Below are 14,118 nucleotides of genomic sequence, written 5' to 3'. Positions count from 1 at the left end.
CTCTCGGTTACCTTATTCTATTTAATATTTGCTGATTACAAGACTCGAAACACTTACTAGTATCAAAATTATGTATATTAATTAAGTTTCAACATGTCAAGTATGAACAATTAAATGCTTCTTTCTTGCTGCTGCTGCTGAAACTGTGATACAATCAGCGATTCAGTGCTCCAAATGGATGCGAGCATACACCTTGTCTTTAAGCAATGCTTCCCACCTGGTTTCTTCATCTCTAGTAACACAAAAACTACAACATACTAATGTTAGAACTACATGCTGTACTAAAAGTAGGCATTCAAATACAGATGGAAAACAGAAAACATGTCGAAGCTCATTTTGTGGCTTACCTGTTCTGTATCCTTAATGCTGTCAAAACTGTATGTGCTTGGAAACGTGGCTGGAGTCTACATTTAATTTCTTCATCATCCCATTTAATGTTATTCCACCAATCTATATCGCCTTTGATTTCTTTCACATTCGCCACGTTGTACTGCGAGATAGGAAGCTTCGTCAACACTGCACAGTTGCTTTCCTCGATCCGCTCCAAAGCAGGCCACTGTAGTGTCCTGGAACAAACTCTCTTCAGGCTCATCATATTCCACATTTCTAAGACTCTTAACTTGGGAAGCACTGCATCAGGGGATGCTCCTGCTACTACAAGACATTTTATCCTTCTGCAATCGCCTACTCTGATCTCTTCAAGCTTTCTTAGTTGTCGAAGCAAAGAAAAAGATATTAGGATCTTCAGTTTTCGACAGTTCACTACTTGTATGGTTTTCAGCTTTCCAAGGCATCCTCCTTTAGGGACCATACCTTCCATAATTTTTGCTAGATTTCTCAAGCCACTAAGTTTTAAGTGCTCTAGATTAGGAAACATACTTCTTAGGATATTCTCCCCATTTATCAAACTTGTGATGCAATCACATCCTGATAAAGTAAGTGATTTCAAGCCCGGTAGACCACACAAATTGTCCCTAGCAACTATTTCAGATAAATTACTGATGCCTCCACATACTACCAGGTCCAGGGTATTTGCATTGAAGAATAGTCCCTCGAGCCCTCTTGTCATCAAGTCGACGCCTCTAAGAATGACTCTTTTCTCATCAGGTGGAATAGGCAGATAATTTGAGTCACAGCTTGGACTAATTCTTATGTTGAACTTTCTCAATCTTTTCAACCATCTGTCATCAAGGGCGAGACATTCGACATTGTCTACCCTTATCTGAAGAATGGAGAGTTTCTCCAGTGTTAGCAACTCATCAAATGCTGCCTTTTGGTGTCCTGCATTATGTCTTGCATCCCATTTGTAGGCACTGAAAGACATATCTAAGGCCTCAAGGTTAGCTAATCCTGACATTGTCCCGGCTTCAATGTTTTGTAAGGAATGGGTGTGGGAAAGATTTAGTTCTCTTAAGTTGCTAAGCATGCCCATCTCCCAAGGCAGATCTCTTAACCGTGTGCCACAAAGATCGAGCACTCTAAGTTCAATGAGATCTCCAAGTGGAGGCAATTTTTCTAAGTGACAACAGTCTCTCAAGAGAAGAGTCCGTAGCTCCATTAGATAAAGTAGAGATGGAGGCAAGGACTTAATGAGAGTGCCACTTAGATTGAGGACTCTAAGAGCTGTAACTTCTCGAAAGAAGTTATCGGGGATTTTTTCAAGAGGATTACCTTGGAGGAGCAGCACTGTGAGATCAGGGCATCTCAGCAATTGTGTAGGCAACCTAGTAATCTTGTTGTTCATAAATGAAATCTTTGTGTAAGATTTCTGCAACTTGCAGGGTATTTGAGTCAATGAAAGACCTGCTTGGCAAAAAAAGCCTCTCTCCTTTGATATCCATACGGCCACATCCCGCAAGACATTGTGCATCCTGACAGTACTACTACTTCCTTCACCCTGTTCTAACATACAAGAGTCCTTCAAGTTTTCAACTAAAGCAATTCCATAATTATATGCTTTTTCGAGAGTTTGATCGTCGTCTATCAAGTCATCAGCTATCCAGCATTGTATTAGTTCACTGATTTTGATTGAGAAGTTTCCAGGGTACAAAGCACAATACAGAAAGCACAGCTGATGAATCTTACTTGGTAAAGAGCTGAAACTTAATTTGAGTGGCACATAGACTTCCTTCTCGATGCTCCTGACATGAGGTGCTGAGCATTTGAACTGGCAAAGTGCATTTTGCCACAGCTCAATCATAATTTTGTGCCTCATGGATGTCCCGACCGTCTTGATTGCCAATGGCAAGCCACAGCATTCTCTTGCAACTGCTCTTGCCAGAATCTCTATGCCTTCAAGCTTGACTACATTTCCTGCACACTCCGCGAACAAATTCCACGCCTCTTCCTCATCAAGAACATCCATCTTGATATCCACATCTGTCATCATTGCCCTGCAAACATCGAGATTTCGAGTTGTCAGTAGTATCTTACCGTTGTTTCCTTGTGGAATTCCCACTTTGTCCAAGTCAAGTTTGTCCCAAACATCGTCCAGAATAACAAGAAACTTCTTCCCAGCCAATGTTCGGTGCAGCTTCACAGCTCTTCCTTCTGTGCTCTCCCCTGCATCAAATTCTAAACTCAATCTCTCAGCAATTCGAGATTGAATTCTCCCTAAATCTAGATCCCTTGAAACAGCTACACAGATTACTATATCAAATGGCACCATCAAACAAGGGCCCTCTAGAAGATTGTTCAAGTTTTTAACCAATGTAGTCTTCCCAATTCCCCCCATCCCATATACAGCAATCCTTTTGATCCCACCATTGCGCAATTGCACCATAATCTCCGACAACTTCTCTTCCGCAACTTTCTGACCAGCAAGAGACGGAACATCCTCTTTCTCCACAGCTTTTACAGGAGGCTTTCTATGAGCAACCAAATTCTGAAAATGAGGTGAATCTGTTAATAGTTGCTTCACCTCTTTACACTTGTTTAATGCTTTTCTGCTAAGCTGGAAATTAGAATGCATATTAGTTGTTAAATTGCAGCCATTGACAGAAACATTTGCACCTTCGTCTAAGATGGGCTGCACTTGACGATGAAGCTCCTCAACTTTGTTGATCCAACCATTAGCTTGTGCTGTTGGATACTTGCCTTCTGTTTCATATAACCTTATGTCTTCCTCTATCTCATTCTTGCGGCAGTTGAGTTTTTCTAATTCATTCTGCAGAGATTTAAGGTTACGATGGAGATTTGCAAGGGTGGAAATTTGAGAGTAAAAGAAGATAGATGCACACTTAACAATTTCTACAGCAGCAGCACCTAAGGCTTCCATGGGGAATGAGGATGAAGCAGTTATACAGTGTGAGAGTTCTTATTATAGGCTCAAATGAGACAAAACAAGCCTTGGACCGGCTCAGGTAAAAGCAAGAACAAGGTTTAAACCAATTTGTCGACATGCAAAATTCCATACGAGGAAAACTTAGAATTTTGTGAGACAACATTGTGTTATTCTCCCAGAGGAATTTGTGTTTTTTCCCGAGAGCTTCAAAGAGAGAGAATCAGCTGGGAATAATCTCGAACACTTGAGGTGTATTCCATATGCACCAAAGTTTAGTCAAAGGGGGCAGGATGGATCTATTAAAGCAGAATAATAATGCAAACATGATTGGTATTATTCAGTCTGAACCTGTAAAATAGATTTGATACTACTCCTATGCTAATTGCTAAGCCCTATATCTAATTTAAACTGATCAAACTAGTTGAGCAAGTATAATTATCATACAAAATAAACATAATACCGAGAATCATCAGAGCAGGAATTAGAGATGGCCATTGGCCACCAAACATAGCACAATATGAAATGAGGTAAGAAATTTACTAAAATCTTGTATTTCTTATTAAGGATAAAAACAACTAACTATTACATTTTATATTTGTAACTAGGTGTATTGAGCAAGCAATCTTGGGGACTAAGTAAAAAGGACATAACAAGTGGATGAATCACCACCATTGATCAAATCTGGAGATGATGGATGGTGGTGATTATTTTAGGGGATAATTGGGTAAGGTGGTGCTCATCACAAGGAGATGGGGTTCTTCTAGAATGCTCCAATGTTGGTAAAAGTCTAAATTAGCCTCCAAGCTTGCAGAATGACCAGATTACCCTTGGTTAAGTGAAAAGTCACTAACCCTTTGATTTATTATATTTACTGTAATTGAGTCAGATGATATCTTCTCTCAATACGTAAACTTGAGTCTTGAGAATCCAAAAGCCTCTTCTCCTTTTTCTCCTTCCATTTGAAGTCCGAACTCCATCTTCAAACCTTGTTCTTTCGTTTTCTTTACTGTAATAGCCTCCCTCAAACTAGGCTTGATAGGGATTCTTCAAACCGAGTTTGTCAATGAGAAAACGGAGGTGCGGTGAATGTTGGGCCTTCGTAAAGAGGTCCACAAGTTGTAAAGAGGAAGAGATCGGCATGAGACGGATGATCCCGGCTTGAACTCGTTCACGAATCACATGGCAGTCGATGTCAATATGCTTTGTGCGTTCGTGGAAGACGGGATTCTGTGCGATATGCATGGCGGAGGTGTTGTCACAGAAAAGCAAAGAAGCCGTGGTCGGAGGAAGGTGGAGATCTTTGAGGAGATTCCGAATCCAGTGAATCTCGCAAGAGGTGGATGCCATGGCCCTGTATTCAGCTTCTGAGGATGAGCGGGAAACAGTGTTCTGTTTCTTAGATCTCCATGAGATGAGAGAGGCGCCGAGGAAGACGGCGTAGCCGGTAATGGATTTTCTGGTCTCTGTGCAAGTGGCCCAGTCGGAGTCGGTGAAGGCTTGAAGTTGTAAGTCGTTGCATGCGGGGAAAAAGATACCCAGACCCACCGTCCCCTTAAGGTACCGTAATATCCTATGAACTCTGTTGTGATGGTCGGTGTTTGGCTGGTTTAGGTGTTGGGAGAGTTGATTGACGATATAGGAGATGTCTGGCCTTGTATGCGTGATATATAATAGTTTGCCTATTATTTTTCTCTAAGATGTGATATCTGTGATGGAATTTGTGTTTGGGGGTGGTTTGTGGTTTGGTAGTGCTGGGGATGAAGTTGGTTTGCATGCCAGAAAATCCATTTCTTGTAACAGTTCTAATACGTATTTTCTTTGTGACATGTGGAGTCCCTGCTTGTTTTGAACGAACTCGAAGCCAATGAAATAATGGAGGTTTCCAAGGTCTTTGATGCTGAAAGATTTGTCGAGATGTTGTTTTGCCAAAGTGATCATGTGCATGTCGTTCCCTGTCAAAATAACATCGTCGACGTAAATGAGTAAAAGTGTAATCTGATCACCTGCATGCTTGGTGAAAAGGGATGGATCCGCAACAGATTGAACAAAACCCATATGTTTGGCGGTGGCTGTAAGTTTGGCATTCCATTGGCGACCCGCCTGCCGGAGGCCATGGAGGATTTGTTGAGCTTGCAGACCTGCTTTGGGTTCTCAGGAATCATCCCCGTAGGCAATTGCATGTATACGTCTTCGTTGAGATATCCATGTAAGTATGCGTTGTCTATGTCAAGTTGATGGATGTACCAGTCCTTTGATGTTTGCTATTGCAAGTATGGCTCTAATGGTTGTGAATTTTGCTACAGGTGCAAAAGTAGCAGTAAAATCAACTCCCTCTTGCTGCGAGTAACCATTGGCCACGAGGCGGGCTTTGAATCGTGCAATGCTACCGTCGGCTTTATGCTTGATTTTGTAGACCCACCTACATCCGATAGGTCTCTTCCCCGCAGGTAAAACTGTCAGATCCCATGTGTGATTTTCTTCGAGGGCGTCAAGTTCTCTTTTCATGGCTTGTTGCCAATTTATGTCTGATTTGGCTTCTGTGTAACTCGCAGGTTCTCTATGGCAGGCAAGGTTGATGGAAAAAATATGTTTAATGGGAGATAATTTTTCGTATGAAAGGAACTTGGAGATGCTATGTGGTGAATTTGTGGGACAAGGCAAAGCAGAGCCTTTTATCAAGGCCAGGTGATAATCCTTGAGATAAGATGGGGGCTGTCTTTCCCGTCGGGGTCTGCCTGTTATATTCTGTGGTTGTGCCTCTGTTGTTGTGCCTGTTGTAATTTCTGTGGTGCCTTGGTTTTCCTGTGCTTGTGTGATGTCAACATGTTGTATCGTATCTTGCAATGCATGATCCTCTTCTGTGTCAAACTCATCATCTTGCATTGATGCCAAGTGTAGTGTGTCTAGTTCTGCCTCACTGCAGGATGATGTGATTGCTGTTTGATTTGTGAAAGGAAAGTGCTGTTAAAAAAACTTGACGTTCCTGGAAAAGAAAACATCATTAGTCGTTAAATTTAACAATTTGAAGCCTTTGGTGCCATTTCTGTAGCCTAGGAAGATGCATTTGATTGCCCTGTCTGTGAATTTGGTCTTGTGTCGGTCAAGTGACGAGGCGTAAGCCAAACAACCAAAGACCTTGAGATTTTCTAGGCTGCTCTTTTCACCATATAGGCGTTCATAAGGTGTCTGTCACTGAATTGGCGTCGAGGGTAATCTGTTAATAAGGTAAACATCATGACTGACTGTTTCTGACCAGTATTCTTTGGGTAGGCAACTTTGAAACATGAGTGCTCTAGTAGTGTTCATGATGTCCAGGTGTTTTCTTTCTACCCTGCCGTTTTGTTGAGGTGTTTCTGGATAGGATGTTTGATGGATGATACCGTTTGTGGCATAGAACTCCTTCATGATGAACTCGGCCCCATTATCTGTTCTGATTGCTTTTACATTCTTGCCAAACTGATTGCTGATATATTTACAAAAACACTGTAGTGCGTTGCTTGCCTCACCCTTGTTTTTCATTAACGTGATCCATGTATACCTGCTATGGTCGTCAAGTATGGTTAAGAAGTAATGCTTGTTAGAATGTGATTCTCTTACGGGACCCCAAATGTCGGCATGAATCAAATCAAAACATTGCTTTGCTATGCTGTGACTTAAAGAAAATGGTTGCTTTTTCTGTTTAGATCTTTGACAAATATCACATGGTATTGCCTTTAGGGAATCAAAGTCATTACAGGATAAGTTTAGGCCTTTTAATCGCTCGTAAGAGGGATGGCCAAAACGTAAATGCCATACATCGGTTTTGATTGAAAAAACAGAATGGAAACTAGGTACTGGATATTCCAGATAATATAGACCTTCATGCTCTCTAGCCAAGCCAATCCTCTTCCAACTGGTTGAGTCCTGTATCGCACACACTGAACCCGTTATTACTACGCACAGTTTCCCTGTATTCAATAGCTTGCTGGTTGAGATTAAGTTATAGTCAAAAGCAGGTATGCATAATACGTTATGCAAGATGAGTTGTGAGCTAAGGACCACTGTGCCTATATACTGAGCCTTGACCCTTTCCCCATTTGGCAAATTCACCCAACATTTATCTATCTTTGTATATGAACTGTATGATTTGGTGTCACAAATGATGTGATCTGTAGCCCCGGTGTCTATTATCCAACATGATGAAACAGAGTTAGGATTTAAGGCTTTACCAGAACTTTCTCCTTTAACAAAGGTGTTAACGCTGCTACCCGAGGTCGGAGCTTTCCCTGAGGGCTTCTGTGGCAATAGAGCAAGCAGCGTGTTGTACTGCTCTTTGGTGAGGGAGAAAGGTTCCGTGTTAGGTTGCCTGTCATCCTCCTCTCCTGAGTCTCCGCAATCCCTGTTCTGATTCATTGTTGCATTGGCCTTTGGCTGATTTGTTTTGAAAGGAGCTCCTTTGTTTCTATTACTATAGTTCGGTGGGTATCCATGTTTCTTGAAGCATATTTCTTCCGTGTGACCTGTATTGCCACAATATGTACACAATGATGAAGTTTTGCCATTTGTCTTGCGAGTATTATACCTTGAGTTATTCGGCATGTTGTTTTGTCTATTCTGAGTGTTGGTGAAATCCGCGAATACGTTGCTTTCATTTCCATCGTTGCTTTTGACAAGTGCAAGACCTATTTGCCGTTCGTGCTGAGTGGCCAATGCGAAAGCCTTGTTAAGAGAAGGTAAGGGCTCGATCAACAGAATCTGTGAGCAGATTGTAGAGTAAGAGTCGTTCAGCCCTTGGAGAAAGGTGATGACTTGGTCCGCGTCTTGCTGGTCACAGAGGATTTTGAAGGCGTCACAACTGCACGGCTGTCTGCAGGTGCATTTCGGTATTGGTCTCAGATTCATGAGCTCGTCGTTGAGGATCTTCAAGCAGATATAATAATCTGAAACGTTGCCATTTCCTTGTTTTAGATTATGTATTTCTCTGCGTAGCTCCAGTATTCTGATTGAATCCGTTTGTGCAAATCGTTCCTTCAGGTCTGCCCAGACTTGATCTGCCTTATCGAGCCACATGATGCTTCGGGCTATAGAAGGTGACAGTGCGTGGTGGATCCACGACATAACCATGTTATTGCACCTTTCCCATTGGGTGTACATTACATCGTCGAGTGCCGGAGCTTTGATGGTGCCGTCGACGAAGGGGAATTTGTTCTTCGACATAAGGGCTACCTTGACTGCTCGTGACCACTGATGGTAATTTGGCCCGGTGAGGACTTGCGACACCAATGCAAGGGCCGGGGTTTCATTTTGGGTCAGATGATAGGGGCTATTGGATGTTATCACCGGAGTAGCCATATTGTTTCAATGGTGAAACTTCTAAAGAGAGTTTATCTCTGATACCATAATAAATTGGAATGAGGTAAGAAATTTACTAAAATCTTGTATTTCTCATTAAGGATAAAAACAACTAACTATTACATTTTATATTTGTAACTAGGTGTATTGAGCAAGCAATCTTGGGGACTAAGTAAAAAGGACATAACAAGTGGATGAATCACCACCATTGATCAAATCTGGAGATGATGGATGGTGGTGATTATTTTAGGGGATAATTGGGTAAGGTGGTGCTCATCACAAAGAGATGGGGTTCTTCTAGAATGCTCCAATGTTGGTAAAAGTCTAAATTAGCCTCCAAGCTTGCAAAATGACCAGATTACCCTTGGTTAAGTGAAAAGTCACTAACCCTTTGATTTAGTGGGTTGCTACTTACCGCCCTATTTTTCCTACTTACCGCCCAGAAAAAGACATATTAGCCCCTTCCCTTTTTTTTGGGAAAAAAAATTTCAAACCCTTTCCCCCACACATTTTAAAATTCCGGAATTTTGCCTTGGCGGGTGAATGATCCGCCATCCCTTAAGGAGTGGCGGGTGAATGACCTGCCACTCCTTAAGGGATGGCGGGTCATTCACCCGCCACTCCTTGGCCCGCCAAGGCAAAAATTCGGAAATTTTTAGATGTGTGGGCAAATTTTTCGGATTTTTGCCTTGGTGGGTGAATGACCCGCCATCCCTAAAGGAGTGGCGGGTGAGTGACCCGCCATCCCTAAAGGAGTGGCGGGTCATTCACCCGCCACTCCTTAAGGGATGGTGGGTCATTCACCCGCCAAGGTAAAAATTCGGAATTTTTAAAAAAAATTGAGGGCAAATAAGGTAAAATTAGGGCGGTAAGTGGGAAAGTAGGGGCGGTAAATAGCAACACCCTTGATTTATTATGTTTACTGTAATTGAGTCAGATGATATCTTCTCTCAATACGTAAACTTGAGTCTTGAGAATCCAAAAGCCTCTTCTCCTTCTTCTCCTTCCATTTGAAGTCTGAACTCAATCTTCAACCTTGTTCTTTCGTTTTCTTTACTGTAATAAACTTTGAGCAGATAATTTAGACACGGGAAATAAGTTTTAATGCAAATGGTTAATTGACATAATATTAGAAACTACTATTATAGAAGATTGTGGTTTACTTTTTGTCAAAACGATGATGGAGAATTTGAATCTAGACAACTTATTTGTATTATAGATTTTCAAACTCAGGAATCAGGATATATGAGAGAGAACATTAAAAATTATTATTGGACCTTAAATATTAATTTTGAGGTTTTTGTTCAATTGATTTCTTAACTAATGACACGATTTAATTTAAAAAATAAATTAAATAACCACTTAATCTAAATTAAAATTGTTATATAATAGAAGACTGCATCATAAAATATAGGGTAAATTTCAAATAAAACCCATGTGGTTTCACTAATTTTCAGATAAAGGACTGTGGTTTTTGTCAAAACGAGGATTCAGGTTTTCAACTTTAGCAAAATAAGGACTTTTTCGATTGATACTATTAAAATCACCATTGGCGACTTTAAAAATGATATATTTTAAGAACTACTAATATTCTAAGCAACTTTAATTCTTCAATTTTTTTTTTATTTTGAGATTATTTAGATGAAGTTTGGTAAAGAGAGAGAAAGTTAATGTTTAGAGAGAGAAAGTTGCAAAACAGATGATTTTCGAAAATCGAAAATGTAGTTCCATAGAAAATATGACATTGAACAATTTTAATTCTTGAATTTTTTTATTTTCAAGTCGTTAAAGATGGTTTTAATAACATTAATCCAAGTGCGAAACCTCAATCATCGTTTTGACAAAAAGTAAACCACAATCCTTTATCTGAAAATTAGTGAAACCACAAGGGTTTTATTTGAAATTTACCCTAAAATATATTTATGCTATTATTTTTTTGGAAGATTATTATTATTATTATTAGTTGTCTTCTATGCTTGCTTTGTTTTTTACAAAGTAAGCCTTACTTTGTTTTTTCTACCATTGGATGAGCTTCTTTGTTTTGAGGTATAATTGAAGATGATAGTAAGTGGGGTACAAATTGGAAGTGAATCATGATACAAATCTTTTTGTTCTAAAATAACTATCTATCTTTTATTTTATTTATACAAATGAAAAAATATAACAATAATTTTATAGATAACTTTACATTACTTTATCATCAAACCAAATACAATTACATTAAACAAAGAAAAATTACACTAAAGACAAAGGAAAACCTCCACCCCACCCCATGTGATTCGAACTTATGACCTCTACAGTCATAGATAAGCTCTCAACCAATGCTACATAAGAGGACATCTCAATGGACTTTGTTCTTGGTTTGCTTAAGACATGATTCTATCTTTTACTAGTTTATCGGTTTTCTAAGATAGCCCACTTCATAAAAGCGCGTGTGTTTCTACTTTTTGAAGCAGTTTTTAGTTTTTTTTACTCCAAACAACAAAAAAAATATATTATTCAGTTAGATTTATAAAAAAAAAGTTGTTAACTTTTTTGATGAGAAAATAATAACATTTTGGAGGAGAAGTTTTTTTAAAATTTTCATGATTTTTTTTGTATTCATTTGATTTTGATAAAATTATCCTTCATATATTTACAAACATGTTTTTTTAACGTTATTCTCATCTTTATAATACTATTACTAAAAGGAATAAAGTTTTTCTCTATTCGACAAATTATTGTTTTTACTTTTATTTAATTATTATTTTTTATTAATAACTTAGAAAATATTATTTTATTTATTTGTTGATTAATTTAAAATATAAAAATAATAAATATTTTATTCATCACAATTTTAACAAACACTAATTATCAATAAGTTAGTAGAACCAATTAAGGTTAGCTTGACTAGTTAAGCACCTCAAATCGTTTAAAATATATATCGAGTTTGAGTTTTAATGTACTTAAAAAACTTTAATTGAGAGAGGATCCATCTAAAGAATACCTCACGATCTTCGAACAAGAAATTGGACAAAAATATATGAGTTGTTTTAGTTCGATGATCACAACCCCTTTTTTTTTAACCAGCAGTTCCCTTCTAGTAATTAAAAAGAGGACAAAACAAAACTAAGCCTAAGCACTATTCGTACAAAACTAAGCAGTATGCATATACAAAACTTGCTATGCTGAGGAAAAAAGAAATTAACTGCATATGAATGGCAGATACATTGATCCCAAAATTTAGCAACTATATAGATACAAAAAATTATAAGTCAAAAGTTCTAGGAAAAATTATAAAAATAAAGTCCGTGGTTTGACGGATTTGGAAACACTTGTTTGTACAGTTTGTTAGGAGTGGTAATTTCTGACACGAAAACATGATTTACAGAGACAACCCGACTGACACGACACGGTTGACATGAAAATCATTTTTCTAGCATTTATAACATACAAAACCATATGAAATATATATACGAGATAACACGATTTTGACACGAAACGCGAAATTACCACCTCTAGTTTGCACGTACTTACAAGGTTTAAAAATTTGTAAATACGTGTTTGTATTTTGTGCAGTTTGCAAACTTAAGCATTTTGCTGAAAATTGTTGTCGTGACTATTTACCAAAAAAGGAACGATTTGGAACAATTAAAAAGATTGACTTTTGCAAATTACTCCATATTTAAGGTCTGATTTTACAAATTAACTAAATACAAGTGATATCATACTAAATAAAGATGTGGAAGAAGATGGACACGTGGACCAATGAGGTGCCTTGTGTGAAAAGCATAACCACTAGGACACGTGTCCCAGTCACATGGTCGGATTCCAAAAGTGCGCTCCTAATCCCCTAAGAAGCGATGTGAGGTAAAGGGAAACATGCACAAAAGTGTATGGAATATGAGCCAACCGGGCTTTGACATGTGGAGAACTACTCATTAGTAGGTATATTTCATCTGCATTTATGAATAGACATTCTTAAAGAGCCATAAGGTACGAAATCAATTCTATCTTCACTCTGTTTTCCAAGTCTCACTTACTTCATTCTTAGTAAATTCACTGACGTAAGCATCAGAGAAAGAACTTCGTACACTGGGCCATCTCTGACAGTTTGTTAAATCCTCCTCAGGTGACTCCAACTCAGCCTATCAAGCATACTTTGTAAATTGAAGGATATTAAGTGGTGCAGCGAGCGTGGATCTTTCTTCGTAAAATATCTCAGATAAACAGTTTCATGCTCCAACCTGTCATCCAGACAATTTCAGATATCCCGAGCACTTCGGAGACTGACACCCAGAAATCGTAGCCTCGTCGATGTTAGCTACAACATACTGGAGTCGTTACATATTACTCTAGCATTGGATCAAAAGATTGAAGCCTGCTTAGGATCTCTAGATCATGAGTAGGGCAGGTTTACAGACGGGATTACAAAGCAGATCATATACAAGATGGGCCCCATTTAGGAATCTATGAAAATCTTAAGAACAGAGCATGCAAAGCAAACGAAGATTATGCGAGTAGAGCTTAAGGAAGCAAAGGAAGCAAGTAAGCAGGCCGGCACACACGGTTCCATGGTCTGTTCCACTGGACATCATATCGCATGAACTTGTTGTTGAAACACCTTTCCACATAATTTTGATTTGACAAAATTGGTTAAGTATAATATATATACATATTCTAAACACACTAAGTTTAAATGCTTTGATTTAATTCTACTAATGTGTTTGTTCAATGTTGAGTTAAAATACTATAAGACATAAGAATCGAAAGGCCCAAGCCCAATACGGAAGCCAAGGCCCAAGTCAAACAACTCAGTACACTCGGCCCGCGTATGTCAAGACGTTGCCGTTTTTGAACAAAAACGCAACTCAGCAAACGGAAGGATCTAGAAGACCTTCGGGAACAACTTCACAATGAAGCTGCTGAGTCGTCTCGACAAAGCGTACAAGACAGCAGCTGGCAAAGAAAAACTTCCAGACAAAGTGTTTCCTCTTTTGGCAAAGTTCAGACGACACAGTATACTGTCCAGTTGACTTTACCATAAAAGGAGAGACCATCTGCTGAGCTGACCGAGGACAGAAGATACACGATTGTGATTGGCCGATAGCTCTGAGAAGTCAGGATGACAACGACACATAGCCGTTTCCCTCCAACGGTTATTTCGAAATTCGAAATGACCGACGCCCAGACATCTCTATAAATAGTGCCATCACAAGCTTCACAACACACAGAACTTGATCAAGCCATTACGCTGACCAAATCTCTACAAGTTCTGCAAGCAAGAAGCAAAGCAAAAATTCTTACACTACATTTCTCATATCTGTGTAAAAGTCTAGAGTGATTGTAAATCGTCTAAAGTGTCTTAGCACATCTTTGTATTAGGACAAAACACTTATCATTTCTAGAGATAGAAAAGAGAGGCTGAGTACTCGGTTTTAAGTACTCAGCGGAGAGATTAGGATTGAGTAGAAGTATAGAGGAAGGTACTCTTGTCATACTCAATTGCTGATATTGTAAAAGGT

The 14,118-nt window shown here is 39.0% G+C and overlaps 1 protein-coding gene and 1 long non-coding RNA gene across 2 annotated transcripts; one reads left to right on the top strand and one right to left on the bottom strand.

Moving 5' to 3' along the window:
* Positions 1–70: 70 nt before the first annotated feature.
* On the bottom strand, positions 71–3,815 carry LOC136218991 (disease resistance protein At4g27190). The gene is made up of 2 exons (XM_066006182.1): positions 348–3,815; positions 71–247 (listed from the first exon to the last, which is right to left on the bottom strand). Exons 1-2 carry the CDS (start codon positions 3,275–3,277, stop codon positions 163–165), a joined length of 3,015 nt encoding a protein of 1,004 aa, XP_065862254.1. The 5' UTR covers positions 3,278–3,815; the 3' UTR covers positions 71–162.
* A 1,609-nt stretch (positions 3,816–5,424) lies between these two features.
* LOC136220139 (uncharacterized) lies at positions 5,425–5,928 on the top strand. Its single transcript, XR_010684400.1, has 3 exons — positions 5,425–5,489; positions 5,587–5,730; positions 5,836–5,928. It is a non-coding gene; the product is annotated as an uncharacterized lncRNA (long non-coding RNA).
* The last annotated feature ends 8,190 nt before the right edge of the window (positions 5,929–14,118 follow it).

This window comes from Euphorbia lathyris, chromosome 2, assembly GCF_963576675.1.
Source record: "Euphorbia lathyris chromosome 2, ddEupLath1.1, whole genome shotgun sequence".
NCBI classification, from domain to species: domain Eukaryota; kingdom Viridiplantae; phylum Streptophyta; class Magnoliopsida; order Malpighiales; family Euphorbiaceae; genus Euphorbia; species Euphorbia lathyris.
Note: the sequence above shows the minus strand (reverse complement) of the source record. Positions and strands in the feature narration are given on the sequence as shown.